This window comes from Lampetra fluviatilis, chromosome 37 (genome assembly GCF_964198595.1).
Source record: "Lampetra fluviatilis chromosome 37, kcLamFluv1.1, whole genome shotgun sequence".
In the NCBI taxonomy this organism is placed as follows: Eukaryota; Metazoa; Chordata; class Hyperoartia; order Petromyzontiformes; family Petromyzontidae; genus Lampetra; species Lampetra fluviatilis.
Window position 1 is genome coordinate 1611613 of NC_136311.1, and position 24007 is coordinate 1635619.

The 24007-nt window shown below is 44.4% G+C and overlaps 2 protein-coding genes across 2 annotated transcripts in view; one reads left to right on the forward strand and one right to left on the reverse strand.

The window, feature by feature from the left end:
* The window catches only part of LOC144945446 (dynein axonemal heavy chain 10-like), an 86942-nt gene extending 83447 nt beyond the window's left edge, over positions 1 to 3495 (forward strand). Inside the window, exons 70-75 of the mRNA XM_078873962.1 lie at positions 31 to 162; positions 1389 to 1600; positions 2234 to 2401; positions 2551 to 2731; positions 2871 to 3016; positions 3334 to 3495. Of these exons, the coding sequence (XP_078730088.1) occupies positions 31 to 162; positions 1389 to 1600; positions 2234 to 2401; positions 2551 to 2731; positions 2871 to 3016; positions 3334 to 3480 (986 nt within the window). The 3' untranslated portion in view covers positions 3481 to 3495. The remainder of the gene's footprint in view (positions 1 to 30; positions 163 to 1388; positions 1601 to 2233; positions 2402 to 2550; positions 2732 to 2870; positions 3017 to 3333) is intronic.
* Positions 3496 to 8085: 4590 nt separating this feature from the next.
* LOC144945202 (coiled-coil domain-containing 92B-like) lies at positions 8086 to 22270 on the reverse strand. The gene is made up of 4 exons (XM_078873511.1): positions 21969 to 22270; positions 14032 to 14172; positions 13441 to 13482; positions 8086 to 12310 (listed from the first exon to the last, which is right to left on the reverse strand). Exons 1-4 carry the CDS (start codon positions 21988 to 21990, stop codon positions 11472 to 11474), a joined length of 1044 nt encoding a protein of 347 aa, XP_078729637.1. The 5' UTR covers positions 21991 to 22270; the 3' UTR covers positions 8086 to 11471.
* Positions 22271 to 24007: the final 1737 nt, after the last annotated feature.

Consider the following 24007-nt stretch of genomic DNA (forward strand, 5'->3'; position numbering starts at 1 on the left):
ACAGGCCTAACCTTTTTCATTTTTTCATAGATGCAATTGAATCTATGCCTCTTGCGAACACACCAGAAGTGTTTGGGCTGCACCCAAATGCAGAGATCGGCTACTACACCCAGGCAGCATGTGACATGTGGAGGTACCTGGTGGAACTGCAACCGCAAACTGGTAAGCAATTGTAGTCATTGCTTTTAGTGCACGTCAGGGCAAGACATTGTGTGCACAGCCTTTGTACATGGTCAATAATGACATCTGGGGGTGATAATCTGTCAGAGAATCATGACGCCGTGTCGTTGTGTCATTTAAAATGACACGGGTGAATGTGTGAATGTGTTTGCCTTGGACAATAGAGATCCTAGACACTAATCCCCACAACCTCTCAACTCCTCAAGCTCTTTCCATCGCCTACCTATCAGCATTGTTATTTAGCTTAATGTATGGATGTTGAACTTCTTTGACACCATACGTAGCCAACCGTGCTAATCGGAGTTGCATAATGAAGTAAAGTATGTTTTACAATTTTGTCATATAAGAGCGAATTGAATTTAACTATTGAGTTTGGTAGATACAGTACTTGTTCTGTATACAGGCGGTCCCCGCTTTTATGACAATGCTTTCCTGGAAAAGCCCCGTCGTAAATCGGACCCTATTTTCCCATAGACAGTAGAAACAGAAACATCAGCTGCCGATGTGTTTTTCCTTTTATCAGCCCTATTTAACAGGGCTTAATTGTAAAAATCCACATTGATACGGCAGCAAGCGCAGCTTATGCGAATGCTGTCGCAAGAGGTCACACTTTTGGCGCAATTGTCCTTCGCTGACTATGCGTTATGAATGAATGATGCCAAGTCCCATTGGAAACCAGACTGACTGTTCAAATATTTCCGGAGTCATGTCAGAAGATGCGTCGTAAATCAAGATTCTGTATCGTGAATCAATCCATGGTGGCATTACATAAATGTCGTAAATGTGGATCATGCTAAATCGGTCCGTTGTAAACCAGAGACCGCCTGTATTGACCTCATTGGTCTCTCTGACCACGTGACCAGTATTCACACTGGATAGCAAAGGTGTGACTGGCAGTGAAGGTGCTCATATAAACACTGGTTTCACACAATAGGCTTTTTATATATCAATGTTTAGACAACAAAAGTATTGCCATCATCATGCCACAGTATATGTTACGTATATAATTACACGTGTAAATTATTATTGCACATATACATTGTACATATACCTGTCCCTCAGACTGATCATGACTATAATCCTGCTATAGTGGAAAAATGTCAAAGTTTACGATCGACTGGTGCATCCCTGCAATGTGCTCACACATTTATCATCTTGTGATTTTGACGACAACAACAAAAAATGGTGAACACTGTTTAAACCATTAGGAGACACGAGTGTCGGAGAAAGCCGTGAGGACTTCATTGCTCAAGTGTCCGGGGACATTGAGCAAAGGCTGCCCATGAGGTTTGACCTGGACCCGATCAAGAAGGCCCTGGGAAGTGACATCTCACCACCCACTGTGGTACTCCTCCAGGAGCTGCAGCGCTTCAACCGTCTTGTCATCTGCATGGGCAGATCCCTCAACGAGTTGCAGCGGGTAATGGAATTTAAAAGTATCCTGGAATTTAAAACTTCTCCACAAATCTGGCTGTCGCCTGATGAAGCTAGTTGTAATTACTGGCGAAACGTCATACTCAGATTGTAAATGTTGTGGCTTGGCTCTCCAACACACCGGTGCGCTGTACTAGTGACGAATTGAAATGTTCTATTTTAACAACACATTTATATATTTACGCGATCTAACCCAAAAAAACTCTATTATGAATGATATTGGTCGCGAAAGCCTACGTGTTGAACTAAATAATGTAAAGGTTTAGCCCTGTGATTACTTGCTTTGCTAACATAAGGAGTTTCACTAGAGAGCGCTCTAGATTGCCCCAATAGAAAGTTGTAGGCTTATTCTAAGCTTCCCAGACGTCTTGGAAGAAGTAGGAGTACCCACACTTTATCCAACCACACTCGATCGACTACCTGTGGTGTACTTGTTCATACTGAACAGAGGTGGGGAGGATATCAGAAACTTGCCCCATATCAACTGCTGCACTGGGAGATCAAACTGGTGTAGTCTGGATCGCAAGTCCAATGTGTTAACCATCACACTGTAGTAGCATCCCTCAAATAATTATATGTATCAGTAAAGTACCTTTATGGTTGTTTTGTTTCATTGCAGGCACTGATTGGTGAGGTAGGCATGAGCAGTGAGCTGGATGACTTGGCCCAATCCCTGTTCAATGGAGAGATCCCAGCCATTTGGAGGAAGCTTGCTCCCAACACGCTCAAGAGCCTCGGGAACTGGATGATACACTTCAAGCGCAGACACGACCAGTACTCATCATGGGTAGGAACTTGCTTTTCATCAGTTACATAGGGAGCAAGCATGTCAACCCGACACACTGTACACCACTTTGTTGATAAGTAACGTTGTTGACCGTTCCGTCATGGTTTGCACTGAGCATTTATCTCCATAAATGTTTCTCCTATGAATAGATATCTGAAGGAGAGCCACATGTGATATGGCTGTCAGGGCTGCACATTCCAGAGTCTTACCTGACTGCCCTTGTCCAGACCACATGCCACAAAAATGCATGGCCACTGGACAGGTCCACCCTATACACACAAGTTACTGGTTACCGCAGAGCTGAGGAGATCACAGAACGCCGAGGGCAAGGTCAATGAAGACTTTCTATAAAATTACCATGTCATTTTTTTTATTCTGGGACTGCAGTTTTGTTTCACTAGCACACACATATGCCTTAACTTTTTCGTTGATTGCCCACCATTAATCCAGTTTCCTGATGTTTTTCCAGGATACTTTGTGTCTGGCCTGTACTTGGAAGGAGCTGACTGGGACATAGAGAGACGATGCTTGGTTTGCAGTAGACCAAAAGTACTTGTTGTGGAGCTCCCAATTATGGAAATTATTCCGACCCAGTTGCGCTTAGTGAAACTCCAGGTAAACTGGACAAATACAGTCATGCTAATGATCTGTTCTGTGAAAAAAATTGGGTGGTGAGAGTGGCTTTGGTGCTGGTAGCTCTCATGGAGAGGACGGCATATGCTATAGAGATTTTGAAGTGGTGTATAAATTAAAACTTGATAGGCCACAATACAAGTGATGCACTGCTGTCTCTGTTGTCACAATCTTCTGTCCATCTCCCTCTCCACTCTGAAGGCCATTAGCTTACAGAAATGTTTATTTTTATTCGTTAAGCGGTGTTAATGATGATGATGAAGTGTCTTCAGCTGCAAATGGTGTCTCTTGTACCGCAGAACACTCTTCGAACACCCGTATACGTGACATCAATGAGACGAAACGCGATGGGAGAAGGGCTGGTATTTGAAGCCGACTTGCACACCTCCCAGCACATGTCTCACTTGATCCTGCAAGGAGTGTGCCTCACTCTCAACTCCAGCTGACGTGTGTCTGCCAAGGTAAACTGGATACCTGCATACAACACAACTTTTTCCAACATTGCTCATCTCCATTGCAATTCCTGAGCCAGCAAAGGAAATTTTGCATTCTTTTAGCAGGAATCAGTTCGTGGCTTAGTTTCAGTGCAGCCTGTCTGGGTTGGCAACCCGGAAAATATTTCTGCAACCCGGCACACCACAACCAGTATGACCGTCGCTACTACTCACTTTCCTACTTGGGTCTATCAGCAACCCCGAAAATGAGAAATGAATCCCTGAATCATTCTTTCCATGATTGAGTGCCTATACAATACATCATGTAATAATTTTATTTAATCTTGATATGAATCTTTCGTGAATGCAGGAATCCATACTCTTTGGTTCTTTCGGTAAAGTCACGTAGGTAGAAAAATAATAGATCATGACGTTTCGATCGCAACACAAGCAATCGTCATCAGGTGGGACAACCACAGCAAGATAAAACTGCTGAAGTAGGCTAGAGATCTGCCGTGGCACGAGGTTATATAGGCCTCGGCAGTAGGGGGGGAGAGAGGAGGTGGGGGGAGAGAGGGGCGAGACAGAAAGTGGACCCCGCAGCAGCACTTGGAGAGATCTGAGAGATCGGCTGCAGGGGGGGAGAGAGAAGGGGGAGGGGGAGGAGGCGGGGCAGAAAGTGGACCCCGCAGCAGCACCCGCGTCACTGGAGTAGAGATCGGAGAGTGATGCACAGAGAGAGAGACACACAGTCGGAAATAACAGCTGACATAGGCAGGTAGGATGGAAACATCACAGTCAGTTAAGACTTTACCTCGTTAATAACGTCCTTCCAATGATTGCTCAGTTTGTACCCATCTTCTAATTTATCAATGCCTAATGCAGTTTCAGGACAGTCATGCATTGGAATGTTTGGCTTAATATCTTGTTTTATATGTATAGAGCGCCTTTGTTCATTTAAGGAACATTTTGTATGTGGGAGGCAACTAGAGTATCCAGAGACAATCCACGCACAGAGAGGTTCACGAACCCACTTTCCATGCTGCCATGTCCTGGCCACCTTACACTGCCAGGACACAGGTCAACTCGACTCAACTACCATATAGTTTCCATTGATATGTCCATGGAAATTAGATAATCGTGTCAAACTTATTCTGCCCGGAGTGCAGTTGCTCTATATTACCACGGAGGATGACATTGCTCACTTATAACATTGGGAAAGATTTTGTTTTCATGTGCCTGTGTGCAGCTGTCAGCATGTACATGTATTTATTTGTACACATTTCTTTGCACAGTTGACTCTGCTTGAAACAGTATTCTTGGAATACTCTGACATTATCACGTGAAGTGTCATCCTTATGTCTGAAGTTCTTCCAAAGATATGGCCTAGGAATCCTCAAAAATAATGGAGGTTCCATTAATAGACTGGCATGTCGACATGTTTAATATTACATTTAGAATAATACCAAAATCAGAGAACCTCGCCCGGATAAGGGAAACCGGGACACACCCCTGGAACCAAGCCTGGGTATGGTGTTCGCTGGCAAGTGCCTGGTGACCGGGTGACTCGTGTAACCCGGTCGGGCCCAGCCCAAAATGGCTATGTGGCGCCGTCCTGTGGGCCCACTATCCGCAGGACAAAGTGTGAGGGGCGGGTGCGATGCCAGTTTGGCAGGAATAGGGATGGTCTCAGATGGACTGGACCTTAGCGATGGACACTAGCTATAGGGACGCGGAATGTCACGTCACTGGGGGGGAAGGAGCCAGAGCTGGCGAAGGAGGTGGAAAGGTACTGACTAGATATAGGCTGTCTCCCCTACACACACAGTATTGGCATTGGAACCAAACTTCTTGATCGGGGGTGGTCTCCCTATTTCGGAGTAACCCCTGGTGAGAGGCCCCGGGTGGGTGTGGGAATACTCACAAGCCCCTGGCTGGGTGTTGTTCAGTGGACGAGAGGGTCGCCTCAGTGAGACTTCGGTTCTCAGAAAGGAAAACTCTGACTGTTGTCTGTGCTTATGCACCAAACAGCAGTTCAGAGTATTCGGCCTTGGAGATGGTGGGTGCAGTGCTCAACAGAGTGCCGCCTACCAACTCAATAGTCTTACTGGGCAACTTCAATGATAATCTGAACCCGAATGGTGAGATGTTATTTGAATTCTCTGATAGTCACAGAATGTCAATAACAAACACCACGTCCGAACACAAGAATGCTTATAAGTGTACTTAGTACCAGAGCACCTTGGGCCGAAGGTCAGTGATTGACTTTATAGTTGTATCATCAGACCTAAGGCCGTATGTTCTGGACACTCGGGTGACGAGAGGGGCAGAGCTGTCATCTGATCACCACCTGGTGGTAAGTTGGATCCTATGCTTGGGGCACTGACCAGATAGATGTGGAAGGCCCAAACAAATAGTGCGGGTTTTCTGGGAACGTCTGGCGGAAGACCCAGTGCAGAATTATTTCAACCTCTAACTCTGGAAAAAAACGTATCCTGCACTCCAGGGGAGGTCGTGGACATTCAGTCTGAGTGAACGATGTTCAGGACCTCGATTGTGGATGTAGCTGCGAAAAGCTGTGGCCTGAAGGCAGTTGGTGCCTGTCATGGCGGCAACTCTATGACCCGCTGGTGGACACCAGTGGTGAGGGAAGCTGTCAAGTTGAAGAAGGAGGCTTTCCGAGCTATGCTCGGAAAAATGTCTCCCGACTCGATTGAAAGGTACTGGCTTGTCAAGAGGACGGCAGCTGCAGCAGTCACTGAAGCGAAAGCCCGGGCATGGGAGGAGTTTGGAGAGGCCATGGAGACGGACAACTGGGCATCCTCTAAAATGTTCTGACAAACCATCTGATGCCTTAGGAGGGGTCGATGGGGCGTGGTCCAGGCTGTTTTCAGTAAGGGTGGCGTAACATTGACCTCAACTAAAGAGAGGTGGAAGGAACACTTTGAGGAGCTCCTCAACATGGTGGACATGCCCTCCTCTCAGGAGGGAGCCCTGAAAACAGCTGGGGGGGTCGGATCCATCACGGCTGCTGAAGTCGCTGTGACAGTTGAGGGTCATTCTTAGTGGCAAAGCTACTGGGGTGGACGAGATTCGACCAGAGTTGTTGAAAGCGCTGGACAGTGTAGGAGTGTTGTGATTAACATGCCTCTTCAATGTTGCATGAAAGGCGGGTATAGTAACTCTGTATTTGAAAAATCGGGTCGTGGTTCCCATTTTTTAAAAAGGAGACCAGAGGGTGTGCTCCAACTATAGAGGAATCACACTCTTCAGTGTGCCAGGTAAAGCTTGTGCCAGGTAAAGCTTATGCCAGAGTGCTGGAGAGGAGGCTTCGTTCGGTGGTTGAGCCTCAGCTTCAGGAGAAATAATGTGGATTCCGTCATGATCATGGAACAATGGACCAGCACTTTTCCCTCTCACAGATATGAGGGGTCATGGGAGTATGCTTCTCCAATCTACCTCTGCTTCGTAGACTTGTAGAAAGCATGTGACCGTGTTCCCCGCAATGGCTTGTTGGAGGTGCTGCGGGAGTATGATGTACCCGTGCCGGTCCCTTTATTCCCGGAGTGAGAGCTGTGTCCGTATTCTTGGTGTTAAACCAAAGTCGTTCACTGTGGGTGTTGAATTCCACCACGGGTGCGTCTTGTCTCCAATTGTTTGTGATTTTCATGGATAGGATATCAAGGCGCAGCCGAGGTATGGAGAGTATCCATTACAGGGCCATGGAGGTGGTGTCGCTGCTTTTTGCAGATGACGTCCTCGTCAGTCTGTGATCTCTAGCATTAACTAGAATGGTTTGATGCCGGGTGTGAAGAGGCTGGGATGAAGATCAGCACCTCCAAATCTGAGGTCATGGTTCACTTCCAGGAGACGGTGAATTGTTCTCTCCAGGTGTTAGGGGAATAGCTGCCCTTAGTGGAGGAGTTTAAGTACCCCGGTGTCTCTTTCGCGAGTGATGGTAAGTGGGAGCGGGAGATCGGCTGGCAGATCGGTGCGGCGTCCGTAGTGTTGCGGGCACTGCACCATTGCGTGGTAGTGAAGTGGGAGCTGAGTTCATGAACAAAGTTCTCGGTGACAGGTCGATCTACATTCCCACCCTCACCCATGGTCATGAGCTTTGGGTAATGACCGAAAGGATGAGATCGTCGGTACAAGGGGCTCACTCTCCGTGATCGGGTGAGGAACTCAGTAATCCGGGAGAGCCTCAAAGTCGAGCGGTTGCTCCTCTGGATCGAGAGGAGCCAGTTGAGATGGTTCAGGTAGATGGTAAAGATGCCCCCCTGATAGACTCCCCCTGGAACTCTACCGGGCACGTCCCATTGGGCATAAACTCCGGGGCCAGCCCAGGACATGCTGGCGGGACTATGTCGCTCATCTGGCTTGGGAACGCCTGGGAATTACCCAGAAAGAGCTAGAGTCTGTCACCAGGGAAAGGGAGGTCTGGACCATCCGACTCAACATGCTGCCTCCACGACCCTCATCAGGACAAGCGGACTGAGGAACGAACGAACGAACCATGCATTTCGGAAAGTTACATTTCTGGGAAAAGTAGACCAAATGTTTGTGCAATGTTGTGCAAACATAAAATCTGACAAAACATGAGTAATATGAATTTTATTTAATCTCTTTGCATAGTGAGCCATATGCTATAATGTTCCGCATAGCAAGTGCAATAAGAAATGTAATTTATTTAAATTTATGGGTTAAAACAGTCAAAATAATAATTACATATTATCAACTTGTTGCTATACTTTGGGAAGCTCTAACATTTGAGGCAGATCTACCAAATCAATTTAAAGTGCCCATGAAATAGAAATACTGATGATTTTTTTTTAAAGTTATTGATACAACTTTGCATTTAGCAGGGTTTTTTGGTTACCTTTTTCTTACCGGAACATTCCTTGGAAAATATCGTTTATTCAGGTTGTACTGATTGTATTCTTTGTCCACTAACCAACCCGAGGAGCATCAGCCATACACAGTGCCAGATGAATTTGTCCTTGAGGCAAAGACAATCACATTACTATTTATCTACAGCAATAAGAAACACATTGGTAAATAAACTTTAAAAACACTTAACAATTCAAACAATGAGCTAAGACTTGCACACATGCATATATGTTAAACACTATGCTCACTTAGACTATAATTAGGCATGTAATGTATATGATAAATAGCACAATCCATCAGGATGCTTTATATTTCATTCTAATAAATTGCCTTGCATTTCATGTTAGGACATTTACCTCAATGTCAATTAAAGAAACTCCCTGTCACATCTTGTCAACAAAGTAAGCTGGAGTCAATCTTAAATATTTCTTTGACTTGGCGCCATGCACATGGCTAAAGATGACGACGATGATGTTGATGTGTGTAGAATATTCAGCGCACATGCACGCATGTCAAGATTCATGTCCTAGATCACAAGCACACAGACCAGCATGTCTGGCTACAGAAACGTCATTCCTCTTGTAAAAGGCACTAATGCACAGTGCAGCTCGGCCCAACCTTGAATAATCTTGCCTACATCGCATACGAGATACGTGCCATGGTGCAGCGCGGAGCTGTAGTTTCTTCCAAGCCAGTGCAAGGGCGTAGGCCCCGTGAGGTCATGGAGACCCATCTTCGTGGGTTGGGGTGAGGGGCTGCTGTCTTATGTCTGCTGTGGTCATGTATTTTTAGATTCGAATAAATACTGTACTGTCCTTTATGCCATTGGCAGTGCTACAGCCTTCGCAAGTGTGTGGGGGGGGGGGTGCTAAATGGTGGAGCAAATGGGGGGATGGGGGAGAGACAGGGGAGTTGGGCGAAACCATGATGGAAGAAAGGGAAAAAAAAGTCAGCATCTGCTTCATAAAGGTGCTGTAGCGGAGGGGTGAAGACAGAGTAGCTCCAATTACAATTTGAATGTATTTAGTGCCTAAATGCAAACTACATCTCAAACGTTATACACACATGATACACTACCACCAAATGGGGATTTATATAGCCAATATATTTTAAAATTAGGTTTGCATTTTTGTTATAATATACTTAATATTTAGTTTGAACTGCGTACGTTAATATGGTTGTCGTATAGTACTCTGTTTAGATGCTCTTGCATTGAAACGCTATTTAAATTCATATTCCTGTAGTCTGGTTGCAGAAGAGAGCTGAGCACAGACAGGAGACACGTTCTGCCTCAGATTATATTGTACACCATCCCTCAGCCACAGTGTCTCTCCAATGAGTGATACTGTTAACATAAGTTATGTATAGCACATTATATTTTTAACACTTTAGATGTTCTTTTAACAGTAAATTAATGCGTTTATATGGACCATTTACTGTTAAAGGTAGCCAATTGGCAACTACAGTATTCCTTAACCAGAGAAAAATTTAGTCGAGGTGGCTAAGTCTTTTGTTTGTCCCCTACCAAGTAGAGGGGAATCAGCCCCCCTCCACCCCTATGGTCTATTCCAGGCCTCCTTGTGGAGATGTGAATATTTAAGTGCGGATATCCACTGCTAGAAAACAAATTCACTTTTCTATGCACGTGAAGCGTGATCAATAAGTGAGAGGTAGAGCGAAGGGGGATGATGGTAGGGAGGTAAATGGAGCGAAGAAAACCAGTGGGAAAGGTCTGAAAAAAGATTTGCGCAAAGAGAAGATGTGAAAATCTACACCAGCAGTATGAGAAGAATAGCTTGCATGCTGAGAATTATAGCTTACTGTCAGATAGTACATATTCATCTTCGTTATTTTTTTACATCGAAAACATTTCATATTGTATACAAGCCCATTATAAATGTTTACATGTGTGTGTAACAATCACAGCTGCAGAAACGAACTATGGTATTACATTTACCAAGCCATGTATTACATTATGTGCTTATGGTTGTTGTGTAAAAACCCAGTTGCTAATGCATTCTTAACGTTCCACGGTATCGTGGGCATAGCCAACCATCAGGCACCGCACATCTGCTGCTTGCCTATGAACACTAACGTTCTATTCCCGATCTCCAATAATCGTTAAAACGTGTCCACAAAAAGTCTACAGTGTTCAGCAAAGTTTATTATGGAAAAAAAACCCAGCGAGTATATTTTTTCTGCCGCTGTGAGAAAAATACAAATCTTAATTACTTTGGCTAGCCAAGCCTTCAGTAAAGAAGATCTTGCTGTTAGCAACATAGATCCCCACGAACAAAGATCCCCACTAAATGCCACTGTCCAGGCTCAGTGCCATGACTGTTGTATTTGTGAATACTTTGTTCGTGATGCAAAGTAGCCATAAAATGGCAGGAGAGCAACTGATTCTTGAATCTGTATAGAACTTCAAGTTTTACCTCCTCATATGCGTAGGTTTTCTTTGGGTAGTTCAATTTCCACTCGCATGAAGCCAAACATTCATGAATGGAATTGGCCAAACATCCCAGTATAGCCCCCTCCTGACAATCTCTTGAGTCTTACCGGGGTAAATTTAGGGCATTATTATGTTGTGTCTTATATAAATGCCCTCAATTATTTCTGGAAGTCACCATCAGTTCTAATAAATTGGGCTAACATTGCATACAGGACCTTATTAAGAGTCTTGAAGACTCAGTAAGGTTTTACGGGAAAAAGATTTCAATTATTGATTTGTAAATTCAGCACTTAGCAGTGCACGTTTGCTGTTGTTTTGTAATTTGAGGGCATTCAGTTGATAGATATATGTGCATGTGCCTATGCCCAATATATAATATTAAAATACCATGTTCTGACTTGGCTAGTATTTTGTTAGCACTGCCAATGAGATTGTCTCTGTGTAACTGTAAGCAAATGCACGTGTAACCAGTGGGAAAAATATTTTACCGTAATCAATAATTACTCTTCACACATCTATGTCTACAAGGGATGGTTTCCACTTTTTCCCACCAGTTTTCTTTAACTATTCATGAAATGATATTTAACTGTAAAAAAACAATGCTTCACTACATCCATTTGTTACAGTTAAAATGTTAATACTATTAAAGTGTAGATTGTGGTCATAAAGCCTTTGTCTTCTTGCCCTGCTTCAAACAGGTCACTTTAGGTGTTGGTACGTTTGGTAACGTCTGAGATAGCCGAACGAGTCCTGCTGTTTGGCTTTGAGCATCGTCCAGCCCTGTCTGGGGAAGACGAACCGCATTGTTGCAGTCTTTATCATTGAGCACAAGCTCTCGTGGCATTTGGCTACCGCAGCCGTGAATGCCTGTGTCCTGGCACGGCAGGAAGGCGGAGGGGTCAGGCATGTCGTACAGGTAGAGGCAGGGGTTGCCCACCACCCTGGGGGACACCCAGGAGTCCAGCACAGGGCTGAGGAAGAGTCCAGGGTCGGGCATATCCGTGAGGCTGTCGAGACTCATAGAGCGTACAGCCGCGCTGCGCACGCTGTACTTGGGCGACACGTACGACTGCCTCACGATGCTGCTTTGCCGCCGGTCGCCATGGTCCTTCCCGACGGGAGGCCCTCGTACAGTCGCGGGCGAAGCTCCCCGACCTGTCGCGCTGTCCACCTTGGGCGGGGGGTAGCCCTTGCCGCTGGAGAGCCTGCCCCTGACGTGATGCAGCTGGGTCGTTAGGTGGGCTATGGTGCTGCGCTGTTGCTCCAATTCGTGAGCCATGACGTGCATCCTGTGGCTCTTCTGCTTTATCTCCTCCAGATACTCGCGCTCCTGGCCCCTCATGCCGCCCTCCAGCGCCGCTATGACTACCAGCGTTTGGTCGATCTGCTCGGTGAGCTCCTGCTTCTCTTGTTCTTTATTTCTGAGCTGAGCCTCCAGCTCCCAAACACTCCTCTCCAGTGCCTCATCCACACTCTTTTCATCTTTGCTCCAGAGCTCTCCTGTGTGATGTGACACAAGCACACAAAAAAATTTGTAGTTTTTTCTTGTAGTTGGTGAATTTATGTCCATTCCATTGACCCAGTATTTATCTGTATTTGTCACTGTTGACCTACATTTATTTTTTTCCGGCAGCTACTACTGGAAATTTAAAACTTGATTACTATAAAGTTACATAACTATTATTACAATTAATTCTAGATTCCTACACCACTCCTGAACAGGGTTTATGAAAAAGGCACTTTTATTCCAGGAAGGGCCACACTTGATAAAAATTAGCCAACCCTAATCAAACACAGCTTTACTGGAGTACGTTTGTTGCAAGTTGTGAATCATTTACCTGTTCTACACCGTCTTTTGTTTTTGTTTATGCTGTTTGAGGTTTGGTATTGTTAAGAAACACTGTTGACAATTTGTTAAGCATATATTGTAATAAACATGTTTCAAAAGTTCGAGTTCATTCACTATTTTATTGTATTTGCAACATGTTTGAGGCGATTTCATCAATAATAATGGATGAGGGCCACCCCACACTTTCAGACAATGGTGGTTATTTTACCATATTTCGTGATGCTGGTCAATTCAGGTTGATGATGGGGTTGCGTGGGATTCGTTCAGATATTCAATTTACATGAGCCATGGCTGAGGATTCCCCACATTGCAGTACGCTAACCACTTGCCACTGCTGCACCACGATTTTATTAATAATGGTCAGCTATGTTCTTTTATCTCTTACTGGTTCCTCGATGCGACAATCCATTCGTCTCCAGCACACGAATTAATCTCGTCACTATCTCCAAAGTTAGTCGTCCTCTCGGATGCGGTCCTTCCCCTGGCTGCCACTCCATCACCATTCTCGTCCTCCGCAATATCATGTGCTGCAGACTGTAGTACAACATTAGATCGTAAAGTCTGCATTGCGTTAAAGTGGAGTCATTTGTAGTCTAAATGCCTATCAGCAGACTGGAAGTGTGGGTGGATTTATTGATTGCCTCCCCTTGATTTGAAGGTCACCTTTGTTGAAGCACTTTACACAGAATCATATTTATTTACGCTGGAGGAGTCCGATGAGCTCTGAAGCTCTTTGCACGGATGTTCTTTCCTATTGAAGATGTGAAAAAAATGATCTCACCTTCACTGGGGGCTGTCTTCATCACAACTTCAAAAGTCAAATCTGCAACAGTTTAAACCAAAAACACTTAAGTGATTATCAATCTCACCATCATTACCAATCAATCTATTCACAGTTGGCTAATATCCTACGTTCATACATTTATGATAGGTACAATATGCAATACACCTACATGTCATGTTTTGATTATTTAATTCCCCTTTGCCCTCTGCTTTCCCCATGACCCAATTATAATGTTAGCAATGAAATATACTACACATGCACATTCTTACAGCAGCGACTTACATAAATTATTGATACATTTTATACACTTGAAGATGCCACCGCAGCAAAGAGCACCAAGGAATTATGCGTTTAGGGTGGAAACTCGTATTGGAAACATCATCAGCCATAAGAGGATATTAACATGCCTAGAAATTTCCATGGTGACATTTATTGTGACACTAAACTTTGCCAACTGAAATCACGATACCGAATGTTATCACGATTTCCTGGATTTGCAGGATTTTATACAGATCCAGCCCCTGTTTCTCCCAGCATTTAGCGACTATCACTGTGGAGAAGTGAACGGCGGTGGGGTGCCCCCAGTACCAGCGCAGTGACGTTGCAGCTGTGCTATCTCCGAGTGCAGGAGGCCGAGCCTCTGGCTGTGCGCGTGCTGCTCGGCCTGGAGAGCTTCCTTGGCTCGCTCCAGCCGAGCCCTGGCCGCTGGCTCCCAGGGCTCCAGGACATCTACACAGAGTCACCCGTGAGGAAATCATGAATGTGTGCAAGGTTTTGTTACAGGTTCTTTAGTTTAATGAGGAAGAGTAATTCAGTTTTTCATCAGGTTCAGTTGGAGAGGAAACCAATTAGAACACTCCTGTTTTCAGGTTGTGTTTTGTGTTGTTTGGCATATCTGGCATTTCTATTCATGTGCTGAGAACTTCTTCAGGAGCTCAGTCCCTCAGCTCAATACAGGTTCATGAATTGGCTCCCTGCACGTTGAGTGAAACGTCGGGCATTCTGAACATTACGCAGTACAACACGAAAACGCATGGGAGACGTACAGAGGCAGAAAGAGAAAGATGCTGCTTGACATATTTGAAGGTGGTGGAGGTGTACAGATGAAGTAAAGACGCAGAAGAATGTGATGGGGAAAAAGGAGTTTGAAACGAGGACATGCCATTGGGTAGAGTACTGAGATGCTTTTCTGTCTTCCTGTTCAACCCAGAAATGCGTGACATTTACCTCCATTGGTGGGCCTGAACCAGTATTGGTGGGGCCCAAGTCTACGTCCAAGGGGACATTCACTGTAGTAGTAGGTTTTTACCCTTGCAACTGGTACAAAAACTGACACCTTTATACAAGGCATCATGTTTGGAATAACCACAACACAAGCAGTCAAAATGCAAACAAAAAGACACAACTCTGATGATAATATGCACTGTCCATGAAGTTGATTGGTCCACACCCGAGACAGCTTTTCTTAGAGCCTAGTCTCCATTGGTCTTGGACCAGATGACGCCAAAAGGCGTACATTCACTGTTGACTTCTTATCCAAGAGCAGGAAATTAACTCAGGCTTACAAGAGTGAGTCAAGCACCAGAACTACAGTTTCACCCAGCTAGATAGAAGACAGGCGTTTACTTCCGTATAACATCTAAATACAATAGTTGTTATTTATTATGTTGTACATTTTTTTACCGCTCCAAGTACATAATGGTAAACTGAATAAAGAGCATGATACCATACGCTTTGGTTCTTTCGGTAAAGTCACGTAGGTAGAACAATAATAGATCACGACGTTTCGATCGCAACACAAGCAATCGTCATCAGGTGGGACAACCACAGCAAGAAAAAACTGCTGAAGTAGGCGAGAGATCTGCCGTGGCACGAGGTTGTATAGGCCTCGGCAGTAGGGGGGGAGACAGAAGTGGGGGGGGAGGATGGGCAGAAAGTGTACCCCGCGGCAGCACCCGGGTCACTGGAGTAAAGTGGACCACCTCAGCAGCACTGGAGAGATCGACACGGATCAGAAACAAAGACAATGGTAAATAAGCTGGAACCAAAGATGTGTTTTAAAAGGTGCATGCTTGGAGTTTGAGAGCCAGAAAATGGACACACGATTCAGTGAATGCAAATTAAAAACGTTGACTGATAACATACTTGTATTAGTCCTTGGGCCAGACCAGTTATCGGTACCACCCAAGGTGGCAAAACTTCAAAGGTGCCATTTTGTTTGTTACACCAACAGAAGTCAAGACATGATAACCTTTCCAAATGAGCAGCTGTTGAATTTTTCTCGCAGTACACCTGTTTTTGCACCTATCCCAATCACGCCTATTTGCCCGGACGTTACAAATAAAACATTCCAACACCTCTGCTGTTAAGACAATAAATAATTTACAAAATGGATGTTTTTCCCCAAGGCATGTATTTCATATATATAGCATTTATTTACGCTTGTTCTTCAATTTCAGTGACTTAGTGAAGTCTGGAATATATTGGCGCTGTTTCCCTTCTGTTTCTAGCAGCTTGTTTGTTCATGATCACTTAGTGGCAGGTGAGGCAAGTACTGATGGTTCTGTATTATTTCTATTCAGTAAAGATATCTAAAGTGGTAACTTTACCCTCAATGTATTAATGTACCTGTTAAGATTATTGTTAAGTTTGTCAATTTTTATATATGTTTAATAGTTTGCTTCTATAAATTGTAAACTTTCATAACATGCACACAATTTGTTATTGGTAATAATTAATTATTAAAATCATAAAAACTAACTTTATATTTTCTAAGTTTGTTTTTACGATTTTATACACACTTCGCCAAGTAAACAAAGCCTTAAATTAGTCATTTGTCTCCGCATTCTAAGAAATAACCTACGTGAATTGCATATCATTGACAAGCTTATTCTCTGGAGCAGACGTCTAGCTTCGTCATATATGGCTATTTACTTTGCTGTCATGGCATTAAGAGGGGGAACACACAAGTAGAACTCTCAAGTCTCATTGCTACTGGCATCACAGTGCCAGAACTGGTATTGCGATTTTCTCAAAATGACATTTTGCATGCCGAGTGTGACAACTCATGTTTCATAAAAGGTAAAGCCACATAATTCTACATACTGCTTCCTACTTCGAATAGCTAGAAATGTTCAGAAGGATTTTTTGATATCTTTTGTCATTTTATGTGGTATTATATATGTCAAATATATTTTTACATAATTAACTGAAAGAATAATATGACAAAAGCCTCTGTAGAGTACCAACCAATTAGTTATTGATCACATTAAAACAAACCAAAAAGTTACGGCTTCATCTACTAAGTCAATATTGTGTTTTACATAATATGTAAATTTTTGCATATTTAATGAGATAACACGAAAATATGCATAAATGAATGGGGGGAAAGTCACAATACAAAAAAGCTTATATTTTTGTGTATATTCATCTGGTAATTTTTAATTCTGATAAAAGGATATTATTTTTTTTTGCCTATTCACCTGCAGTACCTCCCCTTCATTTAGTTAAGATTAGTTAAGATGAAGGAGGCTTTTCAGTTCAACTGGGCTCCACCAATCCCTTTGGCCGAATCCCTGTTGACCACGCTACAGAAGAAACAGTGAAAAAAGACACCCAGACAGCTGGAGGGACAAAGGGATTCGGCTTCAAGCAAGGAGCCGTGACCAAATTTTACCTAACAGCTGAGTACAGAAGCATGTACCTCAGACAGCTGAGAGACTTGATAGGTCAAGGCAAGTCCAAACTGTCCCATCCAGATGTACAGGGTCCAAGGATCAAGAGAGATGAAGCAGATGTCCAGTCTCTCATTGACCTTATGGAGAATAACTGGATCAATCCCCTATCCCCTGATGAGACAGATCTGGTTAGCCTCTCCACTGGTACCATGGCTTCACCTGATGTTACCAGGGATCTCTTGAGACCTCTTGAGATAGGAGAAGAGGCCTACCAGGTATTGAAGCAAACAAGGTTAGTTGAGGACCCACCATCTGTGAAATACCACAAGATGACCAAACAAAGTCTGAAGACATTCTCCAATGTCAGCACAAAAACAGCACATGGAAAGAAAGCACAGGATGTGGTTCTGAAGGCAGATAGAAACCTGTTCAGCCACATGATCCTGGTGGCTGAAAGCAGGAAGGTGAATATGAACGATGTCCTTGCCCACCCACTGGGCCCACTGCCATGGGCACTGGCACATGCTGATGGGTCCCTACGAAAAACAAACAAGGCTGCACTTGCCAGAGAGCTTGAAAAAAATGTGTCTCCTGCAGAAGACATCCCAGCCCCATCTACTTCCATCATTGATGGGATGAGCCTGGTCCAAAAAATGAATGGCAACAACAAAACCTTTGCACAGGTAGCAGAGTCAGCCTTGACCCAGGTCCTCCACGAGGGGGCACAGAGTGAGAGGACTGATGTTTTTGATGTCTACCGACAGACTTCGATCAAAGATGCTGAACGACTGAACCGGGGTGCAGACACCACTCTCCAGTACAAGAATCTTGCAGGGGGGTGCCACGTCCAGCAGTGGAGAAAATTCCTGTGCAGTCGCTCCAACAAGACCAGTCTCATCAAGTTTCTGGTGGAAGAGTGGTAATTCCCACGATACATAGAGATGCTGCATGGCAAGGTGTTGTACATGACTTGTGAGGAAACCTGCTACAAGTTGACAGAAGATGAGTGTGAGAAAGTAGCAGAGCTGCACTCCACGCATGAAGAAGTTGACACCCGTCTGCTCCTGCATGCATTGCATGTAGCAAATGTGGGCTCAAAGGCAGTTATCATCACAGCTGAGGACACTGATGTCATGGTGCTTTGTCTTGGCTTCCAGAAGGACATCACCTGTCCCGTCTACCAGAAGTGTGGGACACAGAACCGCACACGGTTTGTCGATATCAGCAATCTGGCAAGGTCACTTGGAGGCAGCATCTGTGACAGCCTAATTGGCTTGCACGCCTTCACAGGCTGCGACACTGTCAGTGCATTCGCCAGCAGAGGGAAGCTGAATGCCCTGAAGATGGTGAGAGAGGACACTTCCTGCCAAGAGACTTTTAGTCGACAGGGGTAGTCATGGAATGTGAGTGATGAACTGTTCCAGAAAATTGAGCAGTTCACCTGTCGCATGTATGTTGCTAATCGCAGCACTGGTGAGGGTGAGGTGAACGAACTGCGCTACCAGCTCTTCTGCACCAAAAGGGGAGAAGTCGAGTCCAGCCAGCTGCCACCATGTAGAGACTGCCTCTTCATGCGTGTTCAACGAGTCAACTATCAGGCAGCAATCTGGAAGTGCTGTCTGCAGTCTAACCCTGTGGTGCCAAGCCCTACTGAGTATGGATGGACAGACGATGATGGCACGCTGGCCATTTACTGGATGCGCTCCCCACCCGCACCAGATGTGGTCTTGGAACTGCTAGCATGCAAGTGTGTGCGTTCATGCAAAATGCCAAGCTGCACGTGCCTGTCAAATGGACTGACATGCACAGACATGTGCAGGTTACAGACCTGCAGTAACCAAAAACTGCAGGATGATCCAGAACCTGACTTTGAACTCGGGGAGTCAGATGACGAGATAGACGAGCAGTTTGATGAGTGACACAGGGTGGTGATTCTGATGGTATTACTGTGGTGGTAGTAGTATAAATTGATGCACAGTGTGGTCATTCTGGACTTGGTTACCCTTGTTAACACCATCTAAGTACACACAGAGCTTGATAACAATAATGTAACCTTCACATATACCCATCACTAACGATATATATGGGATTACATGTATCATTGACTAAGTATATGCGAATGTCAATGTTTATAATATTCAAGTAGTTCCTTACCTCACTGTGGTTTTCCTTATTATCCTGTGTTTTCATTGTGCATTTAAACCAACAAAGACCAGCTTGTGACCTAACTGGCTTAGGTCGAGGTAGTTTGTCAGTAATAATGCCCATTGCATCGTTCCGGACGCCTGTCACAGGCTATGGGTGTTTGCAAGTCGTGGTAACTGCAACTAAGCTGCCACTCCGCAAAGGTGATCATATCAGAATATGTCCCACACACAGATGGAGGATTACAAAAAACATGACTAGACTTTGCAACCTCAGCTGGTTCCAATAAGTGATTTTTTTTAGGTCTGGGCCCTTGGACTATATATGAAAGTAGGCTTCGGCAGGACAAAAAGCACGGCGGTTAGGCATTTATGTAATTCATATTTTCACGTCATATATAACCCCCACTGCACCATAGGAAGATGATAAGAGATAAATCGTAAGGTACTCAAAGGCAGATCATATAAAGATATACAGATATATGATGGTGGATAGAGGGAGGCGAAAATGTCTTATGGCCCAGCCCTGTGCAGTGGGCGCCACCTCAATTTCCCCACAATCACTACCCCTACCCGCCAACACCCATACCGGCGTTGGGTTACAGATGACCTAACAGTCTTGTGAAAGGAAATGCAAACACCGCATCATGTAATCATGTGGAGCTTTGTTGGCCGTGCAGGCCGCCTTAGGGGCCGTCCATAAATGACGTCACGTGATTTTGGACGATGTTTGACCCCCCCTCCCTTGTCACACGGCGTCACAAAAAGTCAGACCCCCCCCCCTCAAATATGACGTCACAAAGCTCTGCCCCCCCCAAACCATATTTCCATTTTGAAAATAAAACATCGTAGTGCGTATTTAATGTGGCGCTGCACTCTCATGTTGTAGGAGTGTTGTTATACCAATTGTTTTCACAATTCTATATTTATTTAAAGTTGCGCATTTTGATGTGACGTCACATTTCTCAAACCCCCCCCCCCTCGTCACATCGTCACAACTGTCTGACCACCCCCTCCCCCAGGTGCGTGACGTCATTTATGGACGCCCCCTTAGTGCATCTTTGTGTTAAACTAAGAGGGATGGATGTTTGTCAAGGTATAGAAGGAGCCTTACCTGAGAATCCCCTCTTAAGGGATCAAAGACCGACTTCCATGTACGGTTTGCAGCCTCCATCAACTCCTCATCCCCATATTTCTCCCCTTTCCCCGATTAGGTAATAGGTGAAATAGATAATAATAAATAATTGAACCTTATGGAGGGACCCATGGGTTCCAGATAAAAAATGTGCAACTTTAAATAAATATAGAATTGTTATAACACTAATTGTTATAACAACACTCCTACAACATCAGAGTGCAGCGCCACATTAAATACGCACTACAATGACAATAGTTTAAAGCGATTTGAAGTATGTTTTATTTTCAAAATGGAAATATGGTTTTAGAGGGGGGGCAGAGTTTTGTGACGTCATATTTGAGGGGGGGGGGTCTGACTTTTTGTGACGCCGTGTGACGACGGGGGGGGGGGGTCAAAAATCGTCCAAAATCGCGTGACGTCATTTATGGACGGCCCCTTATGTCAAAATGTTAAATGTCATGGATAATGATATGTTATCAACTCGCTCATTGTATTCATACCGTCTATTAGCAGACAATTCTGACAATGGACCCTTTCGCCCCTTCAGCAACCTACTCGTACACTCGCCCACCTCTGTGTATTACATTGTCACACGGACACAATTTGTGTGAATGCAATGTTTTGTGTTTGCGTCTTTCTCCACTTGTGCTCTTGGGAGTGTGCTGTACTTTTGAATGTTTAATAAATAAAAATTCTTTGGAGAAGGAACAAAAATCTTGTTTAGCAGCATGATCTATATATTCATTGCACGAAGGGTATAGTTGAAACAGCCATTGGTTCAAACACGCTGCAATGCGGTGTTGTTTTTGATAATTGCGTTTGGAGTGACATTGGGTTACGCTGATTGTGTACAGGCTAGTACGTGTGACGAGCGAAAGAGAGGCTATTGTGTGCGTTCATACGTCTAAAAACTGTAGTTAGTGGAGCGAGTGTATATTAATAATGTACACAGCCGTGTATATGCGTGCATGTTTTTTATATCCATATACTGTACATGTTTAGAATATCAATTTTATTATCCCAATGACGTAACATGTTATATCGGCAAGATATAACGACAACATTTATCAATGGATAATTTCCCACTGGACAACACATACATGATAGCACACGTGAAAATATTAATATAATTCATGTGTATGTATATGAACCCCGAGAGGATGCTCCAACCGGGGAGATGGAGAAATGAAATACGTGAAGTGGAATGTTTCATCTCAGGATCGCGAGAGATGGCGATGGTTTGGGTGAGAGCCTTTATCCAGCAGCGATCATAGCTGATGATGTATGAGTTCAAAAGCATATGAACTAAAAAAATGCTGTATAGACATTCGAAAAAATATATACCAATGCATTACATCTCCCGCAGCGTGTGGCATGCACATCCAGTAAGTACATTTTAAATGGCTGCTGCAAGATGTCCCTGCACGAAGGATACAAATGCACCGCACCGGTAGAACACACGAGTACGTACGTCCACTGCAGATGCGGCCATCAGCTCGCCTTTACACGAACCAGCAGCAACGACGCCACACAACTCGGGGTGAAACGTTGGCAAACTCGACTCACCGTGGCAGCGGTCTTCTGCCATTTTCCCCGTGTCTCGCTGGTTGGAAGCGCCTATTTATGCGCGAATTGGACCGTCGGGTTCAAGCAAGAAAAAATGCGCCAAGTCCAGCAGCCGCACCGCTCATCCCCCGCACGTGTCCCTTGTTTAACTCATCCGCGGACACATTGTTCCAACCCCGCAAGGCTTCCTGCATACACACTGTTTGTTAATATATATATTTTACAAATCGTGGTATAACGCTGCTTATGGCTCGTAGACCACGACTGCTATGGCAGTGCTCGTGATGATGGTTAATAATTCTAACAGCTGATGCTTACGTCCTTTTAAGGAAACCCCATCGCGCGTGAGGTGGGTGAGTCCATCCTGACATTTAAACGCCCACTGCCTTCCATAGGGACCGGCTCTGTATGTGCATTGCGGCCTCTATTTTGATTGGATTCACAGCATGATTGGATTCTAAATTAAAATAGCCAAGTCAAACATGTTATACAATTTTAAACACGCAAGTGACGGGTTTTGTTGATAGAAATAAAGGGCAGTATACATTATAGGAAAATAGGCGGATCGTATCATTACGCATTCCACCCTTTGTAAAGAACATAGCGCTAAAGGATTGAATCGTCGCGTAACCTATATGTGCTTTAATGTATACAATACACGCCTACTGTGTATACAAGAAACTGCGTGAAATCATTCGTATTTGGTCCACGGTGTTATTATTAATTCTGGGTTAGGATTCCAGATTGTGTCAGTTCCCACGCTGACAGAAAATGAGGACCACAATGGTCTCGTCCGATGTACGGTATTATTATCATTACCCTCGCCTGAGCCAACCCCCACCCCATGTCTTCTCTCAATGCCATTAGCAAGCGGCGTATGGGGAGCAAACCGGAGGAAACCCATCAGGCATGCCAGGGGGTGACACTCAGCAACTCCCTTCGCCATCTCGCGGCCCCGCGCAGCCTACAACACTTGGCAAACCCAAGCGGTCACCCGGTACAAGGGACAAACCCAGGCTCAAATATGCTGAGCTTTCGAGATCTGAGAACTCCCATGCATGTACATGGTGGTCCAGATGTCTTGTGAGCCCCGTTTAATGATCTGAAACTGATTTCTTTTTTAAAGTAAGGTTAATTTAAAACATTAATGAATATGCAAAATAAAACAATATTGGGGTCAAATTTTGATTTAAAGCTTTCGTGACTGCAGGGATTCATATTCTTGGTTTTTTCGGTAAAGTCACGTAAAAGGGAAAAAATAAAATAACAAAAATATAAAACAATAAAATTATCACGACGTTTCGACTGCAACACAAGCAATCATCATCAGGTGTGACTTTACCGAAAGAACCAAGAATATAATATTGGGGTCAATTAATTGGGGGTCACAACATATGGACTACCCTGTACAGTACTGTGCTTTGTTTCTTCCAAGACGTCTGGCCATCGTGGAAGAGTAGGCCAAATACTGTACCTTCTAGCGGGGTTCTCGAGAGCTCTGCCTAATGGAGGCTCTTCTGCCAGCAGTGGTGTGAACAAGACATCTCAGTAAGCTATACTGTACACGAGCTACACTTGATATAGCTACAAACACTATCGAAATATTTCGTAACCTGATTAAAGCGGGGGTTCGATTAGGGTATATTCCAGAGTGGGTAAATCTTGCATGCCCAATGTTTCGTAAGGGGCCGTCCATAAATGACGTCACGCACTTAGATGGGGGGGGGGGTCAGACATTTGTGACGATGTGTGACGAGAGGGAGGGGGGTTAGAAATGTGACGTCACATCAAAATGCGCAACTTTAAATAAATATAGACAACACGTTCTACTTAAGTAAATATACATTTAAATAATGTTTTTTCCTACAACATTAGAGTGCAGCGCCACATTAAATACGCACTACAATGACAATAGTTTAAAGCGATTTGAAGCATGTTTTATTTTGTGGGGGGGGGGGCAGAGCTTTCTGACGTCATATTTGGGGGGGGGGGTCTGACTTTTTGTGACGCCGTGTGACGAGGGGGAGGGGGTCAAAAAT

Excerpts from the sequence above, each read along its gene's own strand:
- LOC144945202 (XM_078873511.1), bottom strand. The coding sequence starts at position 21,990 with ATGGCAGAAGACCGCTGCCACG. Across the intron at positions 13,483-14,031 it reads GCTGCAACGTCACTGCGCTG|ATTTGACTTTTGAAGTTGTG; the intron begins GTACTGGGGGCA and ends AAACTGTTGCAG. Across the intron at positions 12,311-13,440 it reads GAAGACAGCCCCCAGTGAAG|GAGAGCTCTGGAGCAAAGAT; the intron begins GTGAGATCATTT and ends CACATCACACAG.